Here is a 22,151-nt window from a genome sequence, read left to right as displayed (position 1 = left end):
GTATCTGTACACTACATGCTAGCAATATATATGCATACTTAGCTCTCTGACTTCTCACCAGTATTCAGCATGATCAGGGTGCTAATTTAATGGGTAATAGTCATCTCTTGTTACTGTTTCTACTGAACTTTTTCACTTCAAATAAAATTGTTACTCAGTATTGATTGTTGATAGTAATTTTGTGAACTGTCTTTATCCACTCCTCTAATTATTTGCTGGGGTTACATTACTTTCAGATTTGTAGAGCTCTTAATGTACTGAAGATATTATTTTTTACCTGGCATTTAACGGAGATATTTTGCCAGTGTGATGTTTGCACAGACATTTGAAGTTTTATGTAGCTGGATCATAATCCTCTGTGTGTGTTTTGTTTTGTTTAGTTTGGAAAATCTCTTTATATTTCAAGGTAGTCTAAATATTTGCCTGGATTTTATTTTATACTTACCATTTCAGCTTTTTTTTTTGTTTTTAAAGATTTTATTTATTTATTTGACAGAGAGAAATCACAAGTAGGCAGAGAGGCAAGCAGAGAGAGAGGAGGAAGCAGGCTCCCCGCCAAGCAGAGAGCCCGATACGGGGCTCAATCCCAGGACCCTGGGATCATGACCTGAGCGGAAGGCAGAGGCTTTAACCCACTGAGCCACCCAGGCGCCCCACCATTTCAGCTTTTTAAATTTGTCTTTTTATCTACAATTTATATTTGTGTATAAGGTTCAGCTCTCATTTTTTCCGAAGAATCTGTTTCTCTCTCTCTCTCTCTCTCTTTTTTTTTTTTTCTCCACTTGGGGACTAATTCATTAGATACTCATTGATTTTTTTTTTTTTCATATTTTGACATTTCACAACTGTCTACTACGTATCATTCATTTACATTTTGAGTGTTAAATCATTGTCCTATAATTTGGGTTAAATGTTAGAATGTTTTAATAGTTTTAATAACCCACTAGGGTATTACTCTCCTAGTATTTTCTGATTCTTATCAGTTTATTCTCTCAGATAAAATGTATTTAGTTGTGTTTTTCAGTTTCCTAAACAATCTGAATGGCTTTTGATTGAGATTGGGTTAAACCTGTACATTTGTGTGGGTAAAACTGATCACTTAATAATTCTATAGAATCCGGTCTTATTAATCAGGAACATTGTATGGCCATCAATAAGGTCTTACCATTTTGTATATGGTTAAAAACATTTCTTGGTAATGCTGTTCAAACACATACTAGTTTTTTATTGTCTCTACTAAGGGGTCATTGCTGTTGTATAGAAAAGCCAATAAGGTATATTCATATGTTGAATAGTCTGTCCTGTTCATGTGCTAGCTTATTAGTGATGGGGAGTTCTTTCATTGGTACACATGAGTAGCAAGCATACTGGACAGATGAATGGAATTTTATTCCTCTCAGTCAATATCTTGTATTTTCTTAGTGTTCTAGTTACATGGTATTTTCAATAATTAAATATCATGCTTTGTGAGCAAGTAGCTCAGGGCTATTACAACTATGGGACTAGCTTGATAATGTTTTATAAGGTTCTTTTTTTAATGAAAATCTGTATTTTGTGACCTTGGGGGCATATTTTGCTTTAAATCATTTCACTCTTTAGAACTCTATTTTTGTGATATTATCAAAACAGGACTAAAAATGATTGAAATATTTTGGCTTTCTCATTTTTATCATTCATGACAGTAAATTAAGCTATAGTAATGATTTGTTTAGCATATTTTTTTAAAGATTTTATTTATTTGTTTGATAGATCACAAGTAGGCAGAGAGGCAGGCAGAGAGAGAGAGGGAAGCAGGCCTCCGCTGAGCAGAGAGCCCAATGCAGGACCCAATCCCAGGACCCTGGGATCATGACCTGAGCCGAAGGCAGAGGCTCTAACCCACGGAGCCGCCCAGGCGCCCCTAGCATATCTTCTTAATAAGCTAGAAGCTTAACGGCATGTGAAAAGTTTTACCTGGGTTAACATCTTTCTAGGATTTTCCTGACAAAGAACCATAAAGCTGTAGATTAGTAGACTCTCTCTATCACATAGTGATATTAAAACATCTTCAAAACAACTGCCAGTTGAAATATTAGCTATCAAACCAGAAATTATTATTACTTTAAGCATGTTAATTTATTCATGATAGCTACTTAATACATTCATATTAAAACATAGATTTCAAAAATGTAATTATTCTTTAGAAAAAGTAAAAATATTCTCCACATAAAATAAGTATCATTGAATTTACAGTAATTGTTATATTATATTACAGCTCATGGGGCATTCAGAATGGGACCACAAGCGAGGGCCAAGAGGATCACAGGTAAGTTCGTTTTCCTTTCCTTATTTTTGCATTTTGTTTCTTAACGTTCTGAGCTGTGAGTCTTGTAAAACTCAAGCAATAACAAGTAGAGGAAGAGGCAAATAATCATGCCATTTGTTTTTATTTAAGCTAGCTGTGATTAAAGTCTGGTTTCAGATCCCAAAGGCAGATGCCTGTGTATTCTTCCTGAGAGCTTTTTGGTATCCCAGATTGGTTGTGTTTATATGAATGTAGATTTTATATTCATCTTGTCTCTGCACAATACATTTTGATCAGCAACCCACTCTCTTGCTTTTATTCACTTCCTTTGATAATTTTTCTATGTATTTTCTTTCTTTTTCTACCTTCCTGTTTTTGGTTAAATATTTTGAAATATAATCAAAGTAAACCCTGAACTAATTACAGATTCTGTCTCCAAATTAACTGTCTTCATCTTAGGGAAATAGAAAGATGAAAGGACCTATTATTTTTGAAAAGAAACAAATTCTGAACCTTTCTATATTACCAGATTGTTTTCATTGTCTTACTTTATGTCTTAGGCAAGGGGGAAAACTTCCATGACGCATTTATGCTTTTTAATGACCTAATTAGACAATGTGGATTTGTTTTGCTTCCATAATTACTTTGCCTGACAGAATGAGGGCTGAGTTTTACACGAAGAAAATTCCCTCTCCTCCTGCGGTATTTTGTGAAGAAAGATGAAAAATCCTTTATCTCTTAGCAGCCTGTGTGTTTACGTGATTGTAGATGGCCAAGTAAAAATTGTTTGGGACAGTTTTACCTCTCCTGCTCACACTTTCTATTTGCTCCTAAAAAAATATGGCTAAAAGAAAGCAAGTTGAATATGCAATACTGTGTATGAGAATTCATTTTCAAATGTGAGATTCTCTCAGGTTTTTTACAAAGCTGATATGGACCTGTGCCATCATTAAGTTTGCCTGGTAGTTATTTAATTTAGGTCACTGGGAGAATAAAACCCAGTCAGTTGTTTTAAGTTGAGATTTTAATAGCCGTGGTTTTATTTTCATCCGTTATCAACTTGATTAGTAAATAATATAAACCAGTCCGATGAAGTTAGTTATCCGAAAGAATTTATGTCTTGTCTTCCTTCATTCTTATTTCCCTTCTCTGTTTTCTCTGTCAGCTCTCCCTCTATTCACACTGGTAATATTTTAAATCAGAATTTGCTGCAAGAGTGGGAATGAAAGGATGAATGTATGGTAAATGCCATGTGATTCCAAACCAATTAAAAATTAAAGATGAGCACAAGTAAGGAATTCAATAGTTCCCGATTATTGCCACCAAAAACATTTTGCTATTCAAAATGTGCCGAGTAACTTCATGACAACATGCCCCTACAAAGTAAGGTAGTGCTGTATAGGTTTGTTTAAAATAAGTATTATTTACTCATACGACCTATTTGGGGTTTTTTCAAGTTTTTATTTGAATTCCAGTTAATTAACATACAGTGTAATATTGGTTTCAGGGGTAGAGTATAGTGATTCAGCACTTCCATACGACTGCTGGTGGGTGCTCATCACAGTGAGTGCCCTCCTCAGTCTCCATCACCTATTTCACCCATCCCTCCCAACCACTTGCCGACACCCCCCCGACCCCGGCTCTGCCATCTCCCCTCTGGTAACCATCAGTTTGTTCTCTAGAGTTAAGAGTGTGTTTCTTGGTTTGCCTCCCTTTCTTTCCCCACCCTCCTTTGCTTGTTTGTTTTGTTTCTTAAATTCTTATATAAATGAAATCATATATTTGTCTTTCTCTAACTGACTTATTTCCCTTAGCATGATAAACTCTAGCCCAATCCATGCCATTATATACACATATAATAGGTATTATATATATGTAGATACATGTATACACATACATGCTTACATAAATAAATACACAGAATGGAATATTACTTAGCCATAAAAAAGAATGAAATCTTGCCATTGTAACCCATATGACCTACTTGAGTATATGTATTTTTGGATTTGGATTGGTCACTCTGTCATTATAAATTAGAAAAAAAATGTCATAAAAGCTCAATATTGCTTGAGTTAAACATAAAAAAACCCAGAGTGAAAAATTTTGAATTCCAGATACTGCACATAGCTAGAAAACTTCAAAATTCCACATGCACAAAATATATTCATAAAGTTTGATCACATTTGAAAGCCTGAGATGGTTTTTGAAAGGCAAATGCATTAGAACATTCTTGCATGAACTACCATTATCAACATCAAGGTCTATCTGAGACCTTTCAGCTAGCTAACTAAGTATATTCAATGCTTATGCCTTTGTCTCACTTTGATTCCTCAACTCAGAAAAATGAGTTGATTCCTCAACTCATAAAAATTGTCAAGGTAAAAAGTAAAAACATACCCCCAAAACTAAAAACAGTAACTATAACAAAAACCATGGAAATTTCAGATAAGTGTTAGGAATAACTTCTAATCTAATTTTAATTGCCCACTGGGGGCAAAAACACACTGTATTTATGTTTTAGATCATTGATCCCTTATCTTGCTATTATTTCCTTGATAATGTCTAAAGCCTTTTAGCCATTTCAGAGGAACTTCAAACAGACTGCATCCGAATACAGATTTCTTAATAATTACTGATCCTCAAACCCCATCTCAGTTTAATTGAAGACAATAAGTTTTTAAGTACTTACTATGGGTACAGCATTTTAGTAGATCTAAGTTTGAAGAGAAACTGAGTTGACGAGGTTACTGCATTCCAAGAGCTCACAAGTTATGTTTGGGTGGGGCAATACTTGAATATGTCATCTGAATATAAGGTAGGTCTAGTAAGTGTAAAATTAAGTGAATAAACAAAATGTGATAGGAGTTTGGGTGGGACAGAGTATCCTTAGTAGAACTACTTCCTGGAGTTGCTATCTGGGGTGAACCGTCAACATTGGGTGAGGTTTTTTTTGTTTTTGTTTGTTTTTTTTTTTTAATTTTTTTAAAGATTTTATTTATTTGAGAGAGAGAGTGTGAACAGGGAAGAAGCTGAGGGAGAACAGACTCGCCACTGAGCAGGACTCCAGAAGCAGGGCTCTTTAGCAGGACTCTGGGATCACGACCTGACCCTGAGGCACATGCTTAACTGACTGAGCACCCCAGGAACCCCAGGTAAGGTTTTAGAAGTGCAGTGGGAGGAAAAGGGAAAAACTGGAGTAAGAGTCTAAACTGGCAGAGTGTAGGATATGTTTGGATATGTGAATTTTCTTTATAACTGCTTTGTCAAAACACATTGGCTAAGGATTGTTGTAGGAACTACTGCAAAGGAAGGATTCTGAGAATGTTATTGATGTTATTGATTAGACATGGCAAAGAAGTAAGGAGGGTCAAAATTTTGAAATTCAGTACTTTGAGGAATGATTCGTGCCATTCACAGACTAGTTTACATAGAAGACAGTGAATTCAGTGTTAACAATGTTAAGTGAGAAGTGACAATGACAGTCCTGAAAGGAAATTTCAGACAGGTACTTGAGTACTGTTCTGGTGCTCTGTGGCCAGATTAGAGCCAGACTGCCTTCTATAGTCAGTTGGGAATGCTAATCAATTACATCAGGAGATAGATTGTAGAAGAATATTATAAGGAAGAAAACAGAAGAAAGACTGATTCTTGGGGAAGGCTCATTGGAAGGGCTGGGAGGAGCCTGGGGAGAGAATTAAAGCATGCCCATGTCCTCACTTGGAGACCAGTTAAAGGAGAAATGATGCAGAATCAAAAGAGTATACTATCCAGTTATACTAGGAAGATGATTGAGACCACAAAGGTTCAAGAAAACGAAAAACATGGGAAATGCATTTTGATATAGTAATAAGCAGGACATTAGTGAACTTTGAGAATGCCATTTTGATCAAGAAGTGATAGAAAGCAGAATACAGAAATTAAATGACTAGTATAAGGTAATAGAATGTTCTCTTGGAGGAGTTTTGCTTTAGAAGAGTGATGGCCGCAGAAATGAGTGAAATATCTTTTTATGCTGAGGTGAGGTGTGTGTCTTAATAATTATTAATGGCAAAGAAAAAAGGATCAGTGTAGAGAAGAAATCACCAAAAATTCTCAACACTGGCTTCATTTAAGGGATGAAAAAATGGTATGGTTCAGGGAAGGGAATGTACTTTCTTCCAAAGTGGCCCTTTTGGCATCTGTTTGTCTGTTTTTCTCACGTGCCACCAGTCCTCACCCCAAATCCTACCATTCACCCTAGGCAGGAAAATTGATCATGTTCTCAAGTGAGATTCACCAAAAAGCACAAATGAAAAAGCTTTGGAAAGAAAGTAGAGATATCTATCCCAGAATAAGGGATAAGAAATAGGGACAGATAGTATAAAATGAAAGGAGCACTGTGAGCTTAATGACTTCAGTTCTCTTGGTAGAGAAAAGGCGTAAAAAGTTGGTGATTAATAGTTGAAGCTTTTGAACGGAGGAAAAAAAGGAGTAAATTCATTTTGGATATCTAAAAAGGGGGACTGGCTTGATGTGTGAGCATCAAAAATGCCTAATAAAAGCAGAGGTCTATCACCTTCTCTGAGTGGGTAACTGGCAAGACAAATTTTAACCTATTTTCTGTTGATTCAAAAAAATACCAATGTATGTCAGGTACTTTTTTAAGCCTCTAAAGGGTCAAAAATGAACTAAATAACTTTGGTCTGCAAGAAGCATACAGTTTTACCTAAAGTCAGCTTTAGGTAGAGGATAAAAAATGATCAACTAGTACTGAGAGCGTTAATCATTGTAAGATAGAGTTAAGCTTCTCCTGGCCTTCCCTCCACATGCTTACTAAGAGATTTTCTCAGACTTGATGTGGTCCTCCAAAACGACATCATGTGTACACTGCCACAGGTAATAAAGAGGTATGCCCTTCAAATATTCATCAGATGGAAAAAATGCATATATTGCTTCAAGTGAATTGTACCACTTAATTGCATACAACTTTGCAAACTCGGCAATAATTTAATTTAAATTGATTTATGACTCACAATAATTGTGTGATGTAATTTGTCAGCTGACTCAAAGTTTTCTGGCATTTTTTTCTTCTCCTTGTTGTTCTTTTTCATCTCCTCCTCCTCTTTCCACTCCCTCTCCTCCTCTTGGTTGTTATTTAAGTATATATTCTCAGATAGTAGATCATCCAAATTAGGGAATATGCTACATGATGGACTTCCAGCAGCATGCAGAACTCTTACCTGGCAGCATTCCCAGTAATACCAAATGAAGGGATGAAATTCTCAGAAGGCAGTTGGTTTTTTATTTTTCTTTAAATTCTTAAAGAAAAGTTTTCCACTGGGAAGTGAAGAGGGGCAATAGAAAATCACTGATCGGAGTGGATTCCAAGGAGCCTTTTGGGAAAAGTTTCCTTCAGTTCGTGAATTTGTGAACTTGCTAAGATTTTAATGTACTTGGAACCAGCAGGCTCCTTTTAATACATAGTTAGAGACTAGCAGTTTCTTTAGTTATTTAGTGTATTATTGATGACTTACAGATTACCAGCCAGCCTTTCCCAAATAGACTTAAGACCACTTAATGGTTTATCTAGTTCTGTAGACAATGGAATTCTGGATTATATGTTCCTAAATAAGTGAAGTACTGTATGTACAATACAAGAAGATAGCTGAATATTCTGATAGGAAAAATAAGTTATCAGATATACTAAGCTATCATATAATAATAAAAATAAATATATTTTTAAATATAAATAATAAATAAATATTAAAATAAAATAAATAATGAAATAAAACAAATATAGGTATGTAACATACCAAAATTTATGGGATGCTGCAAAAGCAGTTTTAGGGGGAAAGTTCATAAAGATAGAATCTATCTCAAGAAATAAGAAAAGTCTCAAACAATCTAACTTTATACCTTAAGAAAATAAAGGAAGAAAAAACAAAGCCCAAGGTTAGTAGAAGGAAATTACAAAGATCAGAGAAGAAATAAATGAGATAGAGTCTAAGAAGAAAATTAAATTAGAAGCCAGATCTTTGAAAAGGTAAACAAAACAAACATAAACAAAACAACCTTTAGTTAGATTCACCAAGCAAAGAAAGAGGACTCAAATAGGTAAAATCAGAGATGAAAGAGGAGATATTACAACTGATACCACAGAAATACAAAGGATCCTAAGAGACTGCTGTGAACAATTATATGCCAATAAATTGGACAACCCAAAAAGCGGATAAATTCCTGTAAACATACAGCCTACCAAGGCTGAATCATGATGAAACTGAAAATCTGAATAGACCAATTACTAGCAGGGAGATTGAGTCAGTAATCAGAAAAGTTTCAGCAAACAAAAGCCTGGGATGAGACAGTTTCACTGGGGAATTCTACCAAATATTCAAAGAAGAATTTCTTCTCCTCAAACTCTTTAAAGAAATAAAAGAGGGGAAACTCTTCCAAACATATTTTATGAGGCCAGCATTACCCTGATAACAAAACCATACAAGGATGACATACAAAAGGAAAACTAAAGGACAGTATCTCTAATGAACATAGATGTAAAATCCTCAGCACAATATTAGCAAATCAAAATCAACAATACATTAAAAGGATCATACCCTGTGATTAAGTGGAATTTATTCCAGGGATGCAAGGATGGTCCAATATTGACAAATCAGTCAATGTGATATACCACATGAACATAAAGGATAAAAATCATATAGTCATCTCAGTAGATGGAGATAAAGTGACAAAATTCAGCATCCATTTATGGTAAAATCTCCCACCAAAGTGTGTATAGAAGGAATGTATAGAAGTGTATAGAAGTGTATAGAAGGAGTGTATAGAAGGAATGTATCTCATCCCCTCATGTTATGTATCAACATAATAAAGGCCATACGTGACAAGCCCATTGCTAATATATCCAACAGTGAAAAGTGGGAAGCTTTCCCTCTAGGATTAAGAATCTGTTCACGCTTACCACTTTTATTCAGCAGAGTATTGGAAGTCTTCGCCAGCAAAAGCAAAAGAAAAGAAAAAAATACAAGGCATCTAAAGGAAGAACCAAATTACCATTTGCAGATGTCTTGAAATTAAATGTAGAAAATCCTGAAGACTCCATTAAAAAAACTCTTAGCACTAATAAATGGATTCAGTAAAGTTGTGGGGTATAATTTCAACATGCAAAAATCTGCCTTGTTTCTTTACACTAATAATGAATTATCAGAAAGAGAAATTAAGGAAACAATCCTATTTATAATTGCATCAAAAATAATACAATACCTAAGAATCAATTTAATGAAGGAAGCAAAAGTCCTGTCTATTGCAAACTACAAGGCATTAATGAAAGAACTTGAAGGCACAAATAAATGGAAAGATATTCTGTGCTTATGGATTCAAAGAATTAATATTGTTAAAATATGCATACTACCCAAAGCAATACAGTGTAATCCATATCAAAATTCCAATGGCATTTTTCACAGCAGTAGAATAATCCTAAAATTTTCATAGAATCTCTCTCTCTCTCTCTCTCACACACCCCCACAGCCAAAGCAATGCTGAGAAAGAGCAAAGTTGGAGGCATCATACTCCCTGATTTCAAACTGTATTACAAAGTTACGTAATTAAAGCAGTATGGTTTTTGTATAAAAACAGACACATGGATCACTGAAACAGAATGGAAAGCCCAGAAATAAACCTACGCATATGTGGCCAATTAATTTATGACAAAAGAGCCAAGAATATACAGTGGGGAAAGGACAGACAACTTCTCTTTAATAAGTGGTGTTGGGAAAATTGGACGGCCACACTCAAACTGGATTATTGTCTTACACCATACACAAGAAATAACTTTAAATGGATCGAAGATTTGAATGTAACAACTGAAACCATAAAACTCCTGGTAGAAACTTAGGCAGTAAGCTCCTTGACATGGGTATTGGCAGTAAATTTTTTTTTTTTTAAATCTGACAACTAAAGCAAAGAGAAAACATAAAAGCAAAAATACACACCAAACTGAAAAGCTTCTAATTATCAATAAAATGAAAAGGCAACCTATTGAATGAGAGATAATAATTGCAAGTCATACATTGACAAATATCCAAGACATATACAGAACTCATACAACTCAATAGCAAAATCATAATTGATTAAAAAAGGGGCAGAGGATCTGAGTAGACATTTCCAAAGATATATAGATGGCTCACAAGTATGTGAAAAGATGCTCAACATCCGTGATTATCAGGGAAATACAAATCAGGCTCATGCCTGTCAGGGTGGTTAGTATCCAAAAGACAAGAAATAAGTGTTGGTGAGTGTATGGAGCAAAGAGAACTCATCCATCATTGATAAGAATGTAAATTGGTGCATTACTGTGGAAAACAGTAGGAAGATTCCTCAAAAAATTAAAAATAAAACTACCATAGGATCCAGCAACTCTACTTCTGGCTGAAGAAACTAAAACACCAGTTTGAAAGGATATATGCACCCCCATCTTCATTGTCGCAATAACCAACATACGGAAACAAACTAAGTGTCCATTGATAGATGAAGGGATAAAGAAATTCTTACATGTATTAAATACACACAACTGCACATACTTACAGTGGAATATTATTCAACCATAAATAAGAATGAAATCATGATGGACCCCTAGGGCATAATCTAAGTGAAGTTAAGTCATACAGAGAACCATATGATCTCTCTTCTGTGTGGAATCTTAAAAAAAGAAAAAAAAAGCTCATAAATACAGAGAACACCTTGATAGTTTCAGGAGTAGGGGGTAGGAGAAGTAGGTGAACTGTTTTTTGTTTTTTGTGTTTTATTGGTTTCTTAAAATTAGTTTAAATAAATTGAATAAAAATTTAAAAATAAATGCCAAATTATCTATGTCATATTTAGTAGCATAGCTTTAAGTCTGTCACATACTGGAGGCTCCAAAGAGTGAAACTTCTAGAGTAAGATCCTGTACCTATATAAACTAGCTTCTGCAGCACTCTCTTAAGTCTTAGGATGAATTTTAATGGCAAATTACTATACTTCAGTGTTCTGTCCATTTGGGTCTTCAAGAAAATGATCTGTTAATAACAGCTACTAAAGTTGATAAACATAAGCTTTTGCCTCCTAGGGATCTAATTCAGTGACAAATCAGTTCTTTTCTGGATTAATTTGTGTTTTGATAAGAGTGTAAAGAGTAATTTAAATGCTATCCCAGACTTATCTGGAATAATGCCATATGACTTTATTAAAGTTAATTCCATTTAGTATATTTAAAAAGACAACCCTCCAGATTTTTCAGGAATGTATTCCAAGGGATTAATGTGAGCAGATTGGGAGTCCATTATTACGTTGTCCAAACTGCCGATGTGTCACTAAGGAATAATTCATGCCCGGGGAGAAGCTGCCTGTCCGTATTACTTTTTCTGCAAATACAGTGTTTTTTACTTGCAATTCCTTATCCTTTTTTACTTTTCCATGTATTTAAACATTTTTTTAAAAATATTTTATTTATTGGGACGCCTGGGTGGCTCAGTTGTTTAAGCAGCTGCCTTCGGCTCAGGTCATGATCCCAGCGTCCTGGGATCGAGTCCCACATCGGGCTCCTTGCTCATCAGGGAGCCTGCTTCTCCCTCTGCCTGCCATTCTGTCTGCCTGTGCTCGCTCTCTCTCCCTCTCTCTCTGACAAATAAATAAAATCTTTAAAAATAATAATAATAATCATTTAAAAATATTTATTTACTTGACAGAGATCACAAGTAGGCAGAGAGGCAGGCAGAGAAAGAGAGGAGGAAGCAGGCTCCCTGCTGAGCAGAGAGCCTGATGTGGGGCTCAATCCCAAGACCCTGGGACATGACCTGAGCTGAAAGCAGAGGCTTTAACCCACTGAGCCACCCAGGCGCCCTTCCATGTATTTATAAAACAACTGTTATCATTTTTGGGGGCAATTCTCCAAGTGAATTTTTGTTGTTGTCGTATTGTGAATTTGTTTGAATTTTGTTTGTACGGAACGAAATGACAAATATTTATATTTGCCTAAGCCCTACACATTTTGGGAGTGGCCTTGTCATCTCATACAATGGTGGCAAGAAAGGACCTGACTGTTTAATACTAATGGCCTCTTATCTTGGGGCTATGGACATCATTTACATGAGATGTACACTACCTTTACTTTGTTAAATCAGAACTTTTTGGTGCATTTAAAAGATGAAACAAAGATAGGTGTTTCATACTCATCTTGTCCATGAAATCCTCCTCTGTTTTAAATATTATCCATTAGTCAGATCTAAACTTTTAGACAATCTCTCCCTTACATTCTGGAAATTGCTTTAATTTAGTTTTGTTTTACTGTTCTGTCTTTAATTTACATCAGCAAGCTTTATAAGGTACAGTCTTAGACATTTGCCCTGATAGGGACATTTTTGAAAATGTCTGAAGCATTCAAAGAGGATTTTTATTCTGAGAAAGGAAGATGGTGTTTCTTTTTAACAACTGAACCCAGTGGTATATTACTTCTCCAGCATCTCTGGTCTCTCTTCCCAGTAGGGGCCAGTAGCGAACTCCCCCATGTGATAGTGAAAATGTGTCCAGACATGGTCAGGGAGGCAAAATCGCTTCTGGTTTGAACCAGCAAGAGTACAGCATCATCTCTTTGCCATGCATATAGACAATAATAAATATTTATTTCATATAGGAAAATGGGAAAATAACTTGTTAGGTGTACAGCCTTTCAAGCTTTCAGGTTCCATCTTTAAGTCTACTCAGCAATTTTAAAGAGCATATTCATTTTATGGTGAGGTAGTTACAGGAGAATCATTCCTAGAAACAAGGAGGAGAAAGTGCACCCTTTCCACATTTCAGCATTCACGAGATTCCAAGGAGTAGCCTCAGACAGAATGTGGCTCTGTCCATGTGGTGGTTGCATGGAATGTGTTTCTGGTGAACCAGTGTGTAACCTTGAGTAATTCACTCTTTATTGAACTCCCTGGTCTCTCTATAAAGGTATCGATGAACAGGAATTCAACAAGTCCACAGAAATAAAAGAGAAAATTGCCTCTGGCATTTATGCTCTCCCCCTTCCATGTTTATAGATCAGTAGACCTGTTGTTTAATGCTTATTGAATGACCCTCTTATTTGGGGACTGTGGACAATATTCACATGACACATGTACTGCCTTATGTTTGTTTCAGGAAACACAATAGAGACATCAAATAAGCAGCTATAGATGACAGGTGTTTTATCTGCAGGAGCTTAAGTAGCTTAAGCAAAATCCCATTTACTAAGTCACAAAAGCATACTTCGAAGAAAATAAAAATAGTAATACTGCCCTCCACTCGCTGGAATAATAGAAGAAAGATGTGCTATCTGGAGAACTGTTCCTTTTGTCTTTGAATCACAATACCCAACCAAGGGAAGTCATTTTTATTGCAGACTGAGTGATTTTATGCCATCTCTGGCATAGAGTGAGCTCTTGTTCTCCATTAATTATGCAACATACTCTAAAAGAAAAGTTTTAGGGGTTGATTTTTAAAAATTTTTACCTATTTGATAAAACTGATGGAAAAAAGATTGAGCGGAGCATCTTTAGATTTTCATGGGAAATAAAAATCTAAGACTAGGGTGTATTGACCTGAACAAACCACCCTCAAGAGTAGGAGGTAAAGGTGAGGGGAAGTGCAGAAGGTCAGAAGAGAGAAGGTCAGTTAACTAAAAGGTGTGAATTAAGGCAACAGAGATAAGAAATGGCTGTGGGAAATAGTTGATCCTTTAAAGTAAACATGGACAGCTCTTTTAGTGCACTAACAACAACAACAAATCCACCAAGATGCAGGTATAATTTAAGGAAATTTGGAGAGAGTGTTTTTATTTAACTTCTTAGTAATGCATCTAGGTTATATGCAAAAATACATATTTCTAATATATAGCAATCTTATTCATGGTATAGGAGTTTTTCTTTACTCCCATTGTAGGGGATGAACTAAAAGTTTGTTTAAGAGCGTTTCCCCATGATTTTATATTGTCATCAAAGCTACTGATATTTTTTAATAAGATTTTACACTGGTGAATGGAGGTTGCTTGACAATTCTGTTCTCAGTTTAAGTAATTGTACCATTTTGTGTTGAAGGCAGCCATTGTGTAAAATTAAGTAAATCCAAGGAATTCGTGCTAATAATTACAAAGCAAAATCCTGGCACAACATTAGAAATATTAGTGAACTGAAATTATCTCAAAATTTGCAAAAATGAAGGTTCTTGTCAAGTTTGATTTTTCCAGATCAGAAGGTGTTTTGTTTTGTTCTGTTTATTATTTTGTTTTTGTTTTGTTTTTGAGGTGATGCCTTATGCAATGACCCATTCCTGGAAAACTCTTAGTGTTATAAGTCAAAGCTTATTCTTACTGGGAATCTGCAGGTTATCAAACTTGAATCAAAATAGTTTGCTTCCTGAATTTTGTGGCCCAATGATTAAATACTTCTGGGTGACTGTTCACCCTTGGATCTCTACAATGATTTCCATTTAGAATTTTGAAACCATACTTCTTTTCAAATCATTTTAACCCCAGATGTACAGAAGGTTGCTTACACAGCATCAGTGATACACACTTCAGTGAGCAATTAAAAATAAAGGTTTGGGAGAAAAACTCTCAGAAGAAGATTGTGAGTGAGACAAACAGATGGAATAGAAATCTCAAAAGCTAAGCTAGTGTGATCATCAGGAAGATAAAGAAATATAAAAGCTCTAGTTGTCCAAGGATTGAAACAAAGGAATGGAAAGAAGCTATCAGAAATGATGCAAAAGACACCCAAGGGAAAAAGGGTTAGTAAATAGAGGAACAATCACTCAAGAGTTGAGACAAGGCTACGACCATTGCAGCTGCGTGGAGAAGGTGAACATGCATAAAAACATGCATAAGAGCCCTTTGATCCTGGGCATCATGATTTGTGATGGGGGTGGGGGGGTGGGTTTGGCAGGTCTTAAACCCATTTTTATTACTCATCATCACTGGTTAGGATTACAGTGACTCACTGCCCTAACTTGTTGGCAGTTCTCTTGTACTTCAATAATGCAGCAATGTGATATGTATTTGTTGAGTTTTTAGGCCTTGTATGGTTTTTAAAAAAAATATATATCTCAACACATCAAGTCAATTTGTGAACTCTAGTCCTAGAATAATTTTGTTTTCTTTTTGACATAGAAATACAGCATGACTTTAAATAAGCTTTGGTAAATACTGTAGTATCGTCCCAGCAGTTAGGTATATTTTATGCTGAGTATGGCAACCCAACACCCCAAATAGTAGATTTTTAATGAATATTCCCAAAATAAGTTAACCTATGTTAGCATTTATGAAATTAGAGTTTCATCTGTTCAAGTAGGTTTTCTTAAACCAGGGTGCTTTGAAGAAATCTCTATTAATTCATAATAAAATACAGCAACAACCTAGGATTTATTGAAATGTTTTCTAAAGCATAAATCCTAAGGCCAAAAAACCTTTTGTTTTACTTATGCTATTCCTCTGCCTTCCAGCTTCTCTATTTTAAAGCATACAGGTAAGTTAAGATTCCCTCATTTTAATATCCTTGATGCATGTTTTAGGGTGGTATTTTATTACTTGAACTGTAAACTGCCATTATGACCTGAGGGAAATTTGTCATGTTGATTTTAATTAAGGAGAAGATAGAATTTAAATATATCCTTTCCCATGTAGAAACATGTGTTCCTCTCATTCTCAAGGCCAGTGTGGTTCTCCCTCCCTCCCCACTTCTCCCTTTGCTCTCATGACATGGACTTTCTGAGAGCAGGAGTGCTCATGTCTCATGAAGCAGAGATCTGAAATTTACATAAGGACTTTAATAGAAACTTGTGACACATGATACGACCAGGCTTTTCATTATTTTTTGCCATTTATTTGGCTTTAAACCAATGGAACAAACTGAACTTGGCATTGCTATTTCTGTTCAAAAAGAAGAAAAATATATAATTTTACTATTTCTTATGTTTTGGTCTTGGCACTGTGGCTTTTGTTTATGGAAAAAGATAGGAGAGGAAAGTGCATTATTTTAACTTCACATGATAAATAATCATACCAAACTAAAATTTCCTTAAAAAGCAGTTGTTCTTTTTTTTAAATTATCATTATTGCAGTGCACACTGTTACTAAGTCAGTGCAAGCTTGAAAAAAGGAACAATATTAATAACATCTTTAAATAAACATAGGTTTAAATGCATCACTAAGATTATATGTGTCCCATTAGATTTCAGCTAGTTTCTGTGCCTGTGTGAAAGGGAAACATCTCATCTTATTATGTATGTTAATTCCTTTTCATAAATTCTTACAGTAAAAAGGAAAAGCATTTAGATTTACTTTTATTAAAAATGATAATGCACACTTATTGTCAAGATGGACATATTTAGCTACTTTAAAACTTTAACTATTTTTATCTGAAGTAAATTTATTCCAAATACTATTAATGGAAAATAGGAATAAAAGTAATCTCTGACTTCCAGATGTTTAAAGGAAGTTCTGTTTTCATCATTTTATACCCTCGTGATCATGAAAATTTTAATTGGTAGATGCAGTATAGGAAGTAAACAATCTTCCCAGAATGAACAATGTATTATACATATTATGTACTTAGCACATAGGAGATGCTGTATTACTTTGAATAACAAGGAGTTGAAGACTTTCTCCCTTTTTCTGTATTATATCTCAAACATGCAGCAAAGTACAGTGAACAGTGTACAAGAACCAAATGCTCACCATTTAAACTTAATAAATATTAACATTATGCTATATCTGATTGAAATATTTTATTCATTGTTGATTGCTTAGAAGTAGTCTCATTAAGCTTTTTCATAATGTGTACATTTTTTTCTCATTAATAGATCTGTATTTCATTAAATTTATTTTGCTATACTTGACCGTGTGGAAATTTTACAGGATATGGGAAAAATTAGTTTGGAGAATATGGAAAAGAAGTAAAGAATATGGAAAAGATTAGTTTTTTAAGAAAATAAGCAAGATGCTGGGGTTTTTCGCATGTAAGCAGAGTACATTAATAAATATGTATACAAGTACTATCTACTTTAACACCATTTAGAACAAGCTGGTGGTGTATAACCAACCTATTAACAAAGATGTGTCCAGAAACATGTTAACAGGGAAATACATGAGTGCAGTCATAAGCATGTCCTATATTAAAAATAAAATCATCTCTTTGGAGATATTAAGAAAAAAATGTAAGAAATTTTATTAACATTAAATATTTTCTTCTAAATAGAATAGTTTTGCTAATTAGACTTAAAATTTCTTTAAATTGTATTTTAGAAAATCATCCCTGTGTGGATCCATCAGACCAGCTTCTTAAAATCAACTTTATGGAAAGTAACTATAAAATTGGAAGTGGATGTTATTATCTATCCCTGAAATATCATCTAAAAGTCTTACTTTCTGTGCCTTGTATATAAATATTTAATGGCTATTTTAATGGCTTAAAAGATGAAGATGTTTTATATATTTTTATCTCAAAAGTGTGTTTATTTTTGTTGGAGTTATTTAGAAATACTATATTCATCTCTTTCTTCAAAACCTTATGAGGGCTGTCCTATTTGCATATACAGTAAATAGTTTTTGCAGAACAGAGTCAAAGAATAAAAGAATTATAAAATCCTTTAAGACACCACCCTACTTAACATTTTTATCAATGATAACATAGACAAAAAATGAATACATATTTTGGTGTTACAAATAATAGCTAATATGTGAATGACAGTACATTTTCATTAAACTCCAGTTAAAATACTAAAGTAATAGGGGTATCTGGGTTGCTCAGTCAATTAAGATTCTGATCTGATTCTGTTCAGGTCACACTCAGGTTTGTGAGACTGAGCTCTGCTTTGGGCTCTGTGCCAGGCTTGGAACCTGATTAAGTTTCTCTCTCCTTCTCCCTCTACACTGCTCTCCCCACCATAAGTAAATAAATAAAATAAAATACTAAACTAATGAGATTAAATTGAAGAGGAGGAAATAAAATTTTGCACTTAAAATTTTTAATAAAATTCTAATATGGAAAGTGCCTGCATCTTTTTATAAAGAAACGAAGAAATAGAAAATAAGACGTAAAGATCTGGGTAATTTCAAGCCCAAACCATGGCTTTTCTAACAGGAAGTGCTGCCTTGGGTTTCATTAGCAGTGGTAAGCAACAGCATACAGAGCAGGGTTAATCTAACAAAATCTGCACTGGCCAGATGCAGTGTTGCATTCAATTCCAAATGCCAGATTTCAGGAAGGGGATTGAAAAGCTGATCCACTCACACAGAAGATCATCATGTTTAGACAATGTGGGAGAAAAGAGCTTTCCTGGCTCATCAGAAGTGTTAGGATATTGAAGGGGAGTACAAGTGCGTTCAGATTTGGATTGAAACTGAGGAGGACATCTCTGGCTTAGAAATTGACTTAGACTCAAATCGACTTAGAATAGTATCAGGTAATAAATAGTGTCCTTGAATATGAAGATGTTTTAATTGTTATGTAGGATGGTTTCTATTAGAATCCTTGAGTTTACTTTATCAGTGTGTGTGTCCTGATTGTTTCTGATCAGTGATGAATAGTCTGAGATACTAAAATCTCAACCTCCTAAATTCGTGTGCCTCAGAAAAGAGTCCTATTATTATGCTCTTTGTTTGATGGAAATTTCCAAATCTAGGCAAACCGTAAGTTTTGAGCTCAGATCTGGACTGTATTCTGAATAGAGTACATACAATGATCAGTTCCCCTTGGGGAGCAGTTTGAAAGCCCTCGTTTTCCAGGATTAGCAATATCCATTCAGGGTCGCCTATGGAGTTTATCACAGATTCTGATTGATGAAGTTTTAGATGGATCTAGGAAACCTTCCTTTTAGATGTTTCCCAGGTGATGTGAAGAGTGCCCATGTATTCCACCGTTGACTTAAAGGAGATACAGTGGATGGTGAATGGATTTCAGTGCCAAAGCTAATCTTTGTCTCACTCCTGCCTGAAATTCTAGAGTTAGAGTGACATTTCTTTCTGTTCCCTCCTGGTTGATCTATAAACTGTGAAAGCTTAAATTTTGTAGTGATATCGGTCATTTATTCATTAGTATGAATGAAGCGTAATGGCAGTGTTTGATGAGGGAAGGTATAAGGGCAAAGAAATGAAGGCACCGGATACTGGAGTTGAAAGACAGAAACAACACAGATGACTGATAGTGGTTTCTCTTTCCCCAACTTAAGGTACCAGGACAATAATTTGCACAGTTCCAAGAAGAATCGTTCATGGTATAATCTACATGAGTGATGCCCCCCCCCCCGCTCCGAGTTGTGCACTGTACAGCATGAACAGCTGTGCATATGGCCCTTAATGCCTGTTAAGTCCATTTCTACACTCATAACCAAATGATTATTTTAAAACTAAACTTGATTGTGTCCTTCCAATTAACTCTCAGGAAATGGACAACAAGGCCTGTTATTTTCTGACTCCTAGCTTTCCACTAACATCTTTGCTCTTTCTCTGAAATAGGTCAGATTTCCTAAATCCTTGGATGGCGTTGTTATCTCACTTCTCTCTGCTTTTATAAGTGTATTTTCTCTGCCTGTAATAAGTGCTCCCCCCCCTTTTTTTGTCTTCTTAAATCCTCCTTCAGTACAGTTGAAACATTGAGTACCAACATTTGTTTAAGCATTAACTATAAGCCGCCACAAGACATTTTCATCCATCATGCAGTTGTCATAGAACTTAGAATATTATGCACAATTTCCCACCAAACGAAAACGTCTCATTTTCAGGAACTAGGTCTGGTTTGAATCTCCCGTAGTGACTGCCACTCAGTTGTTCAAAGAATGTTGAGTCATGAAGGAGTCAATGGGGCAAACAGCGTGAAATCATCTGAGCATGTAGAACTGTCATTTAACCTGCGTCATGATTTGTCTCCAGTGTGGCCCTGCTTTGATTTGAAGGAGAATTGGAGTCTTAGTTAGTATTCAGGAAAAGCATATTTTGAAGAAATGAGAATTGTTCTTACAGTTTCTGAACTTTAAAAAATATCTTATTACCGATCATGGGTGGTGCCAATATTTACCAAATTGTAGAGCTCCTACTCCTTAAAGGTCTGAATAACTTTTTTTATTCTGTAAGGGTTTTCAATAGAAGTTGCAGTAGAGAAGAACTGAAAAACTTTTAAGAAGGAATACAGAAAGTATTGGAAATCAAATTTATGATGAATGTGTTCAGTTTGTTTCTTAAGTATATTATTAGGCTGATTTTAATGTTAATTTTTTAAAATAAATATATAACCTGGAACCAGAAACAAACAAACAAAAACCTTCACAGCCAAAGTTCTAGAATGATTTTTAAATTGTTACAAAACTATCTTAGAATGTTAGAGTATTTTATTAGCTTAGAGCTCTTCAGTAACATCCCAAATAGAAGCCCAATCTCTCTACCCAAAAGTAAAAGATTAAAGTGTTGTATAATCTTTAACCAGTAATCTACATTTACCTAAAGATGGATAGTGTCTTTTCTTCTGCACATTTTCCCTATTTTCTTTCTGCATTGATTGCATATTTAGAATTTTTAAGGTTCTAATGTTAACATTTATGGACGAACATAAAAATAGAATATAAAAATGGAAGAACAGGGCGCCTGGGTGGCTCAGTGGGTTAAGCCGCTGCCTTCGACTCAGGTCATGATCTTAGGGTCCTGGGATCAAGTTCTGCATCGGGCTCTCTACTCAGCAGGGAGCCTGCTTCCCTTCCTCTCTCTCTGCCTGCCTCTCTGCCTACTTGTGATCTCTCTCTGTCAAATAAATAAATAAAATCTTTAAAAAAAAATAAAAATAAATGGAAGAACATAATAATACCCTGTCACCATAGCAGGGAGTAATAAATATCTCTTGAAAGAATAACTATTTAAGTAGACAGGTCATTTAAATATAAGATATACAGGTGATTTTAGTGTTTCTGGCAGGATTATTCACCTCTGTGACTGCCAAACTCCAATTCTATAGTTCAGACATATTTCATGCTTTACTTAGAAGTTACCTTTGTGAGATGTATGAAATACAAACTCAGAAAGCATCAATATAGAATGTCTTTCCCCCATATTGTATTGGTTTATCTTGGACTAACATACTGAATTGGAGATTACTCCTGCCTTTCCTTTTCATTAACTTCAATGGGAGTGTTTTCCTATTTAGAAAATAGTTTCTCAGGCGCCTGGGTGGCTCAGTGGGTTAAGCCGCTGCCTTTGGCTCGGGTCATGATCTCAGGGTCCTGGGATGGAGTCCTGCGTCGGGCTCTCTGCTCAGCAGGGAGCCTGCTTCCCTTCCTTTCTCTCTGTCTACTTGTGATCTCTCTCGGTCAAATGAATAAATAAAATCTTAAAAAAAAAAAAAAGAAAATAGTTTCTCATTGTTTCACGTGACAAAAGAGAAACGATTTGAAATAAAAGATTAAAAACATATTATGAGTTAACTGCAGGAAAAAGAAACTAGATTCGTTGGATATGTACTTTTGTACTTTTTTTTTTTTTTTGCCTGATTGGGCGAGGTACTTAATTCCCATGATGTATTTTAATCAATAAAGTAATTCTGGAAGGCCACAGTTAACTTACTGATTTAGCGAAGGTTTTAGAGCACCTTCTGTGTGTGGGTTTAGTGCTAGTGGGGAGGCAGTTCCATGGAAACAGGGCAGATGCATTTTGCCCCTTAGGAAGCTCACATTCGACAATTCTTGATTAAATTACACATATACTCCTGAAGAGAAAGACTTAAACAGTTTATATGACTGGCCAGAAGTCACAGAGCTAGAAAGGTGTGAGGTTGTGTTCGAACCCACGTCTGACAACAGAGTGCTGCTTTTGATTCTACTCTGCTGTGTTGCC

General features: G+C 35.2%; 1 protein-coding gene across 2 annotated transcripts in view; it reads left to right on the top strand.

Moving 5' to 3' along the window:
• The window catches only part of PDE3A (phosphodiesterase 3A), a 326,716-nt gene that overhangs the window by 191,865 nt on the left and 112,700 nt on the right, over window positions 1–22,151 (top strand). For both annotated transcript variants that reach the window (XM_047741639.1, XM_047741638.1), the window contains exon 2: window positions 2,255–2,305. In XM_047741639.1, coding sequence (XP_047597595.1) covers window positions 2,255–2,305 — 51 coding nt within the window. The remainder of the gene's footprint in view (window positions 1–2,254; window positions 2,306–22,151) is intronic.

This window comes from Lutra lutra, chromosome 8 (assembly GCF_902655055.1).
Source record: "Lutra lutra chromosome 8, mLutLut1.2, whole genome shotgun sequence".
NCBI lineage: Eukaryota > Metazoa > Chordata > Mammalia > Carnivora > Mustelidae > Lutra > Lutra lutra.
This window is presented reverse-complemented; position numbering and strand designations above follow the sequence as displayed.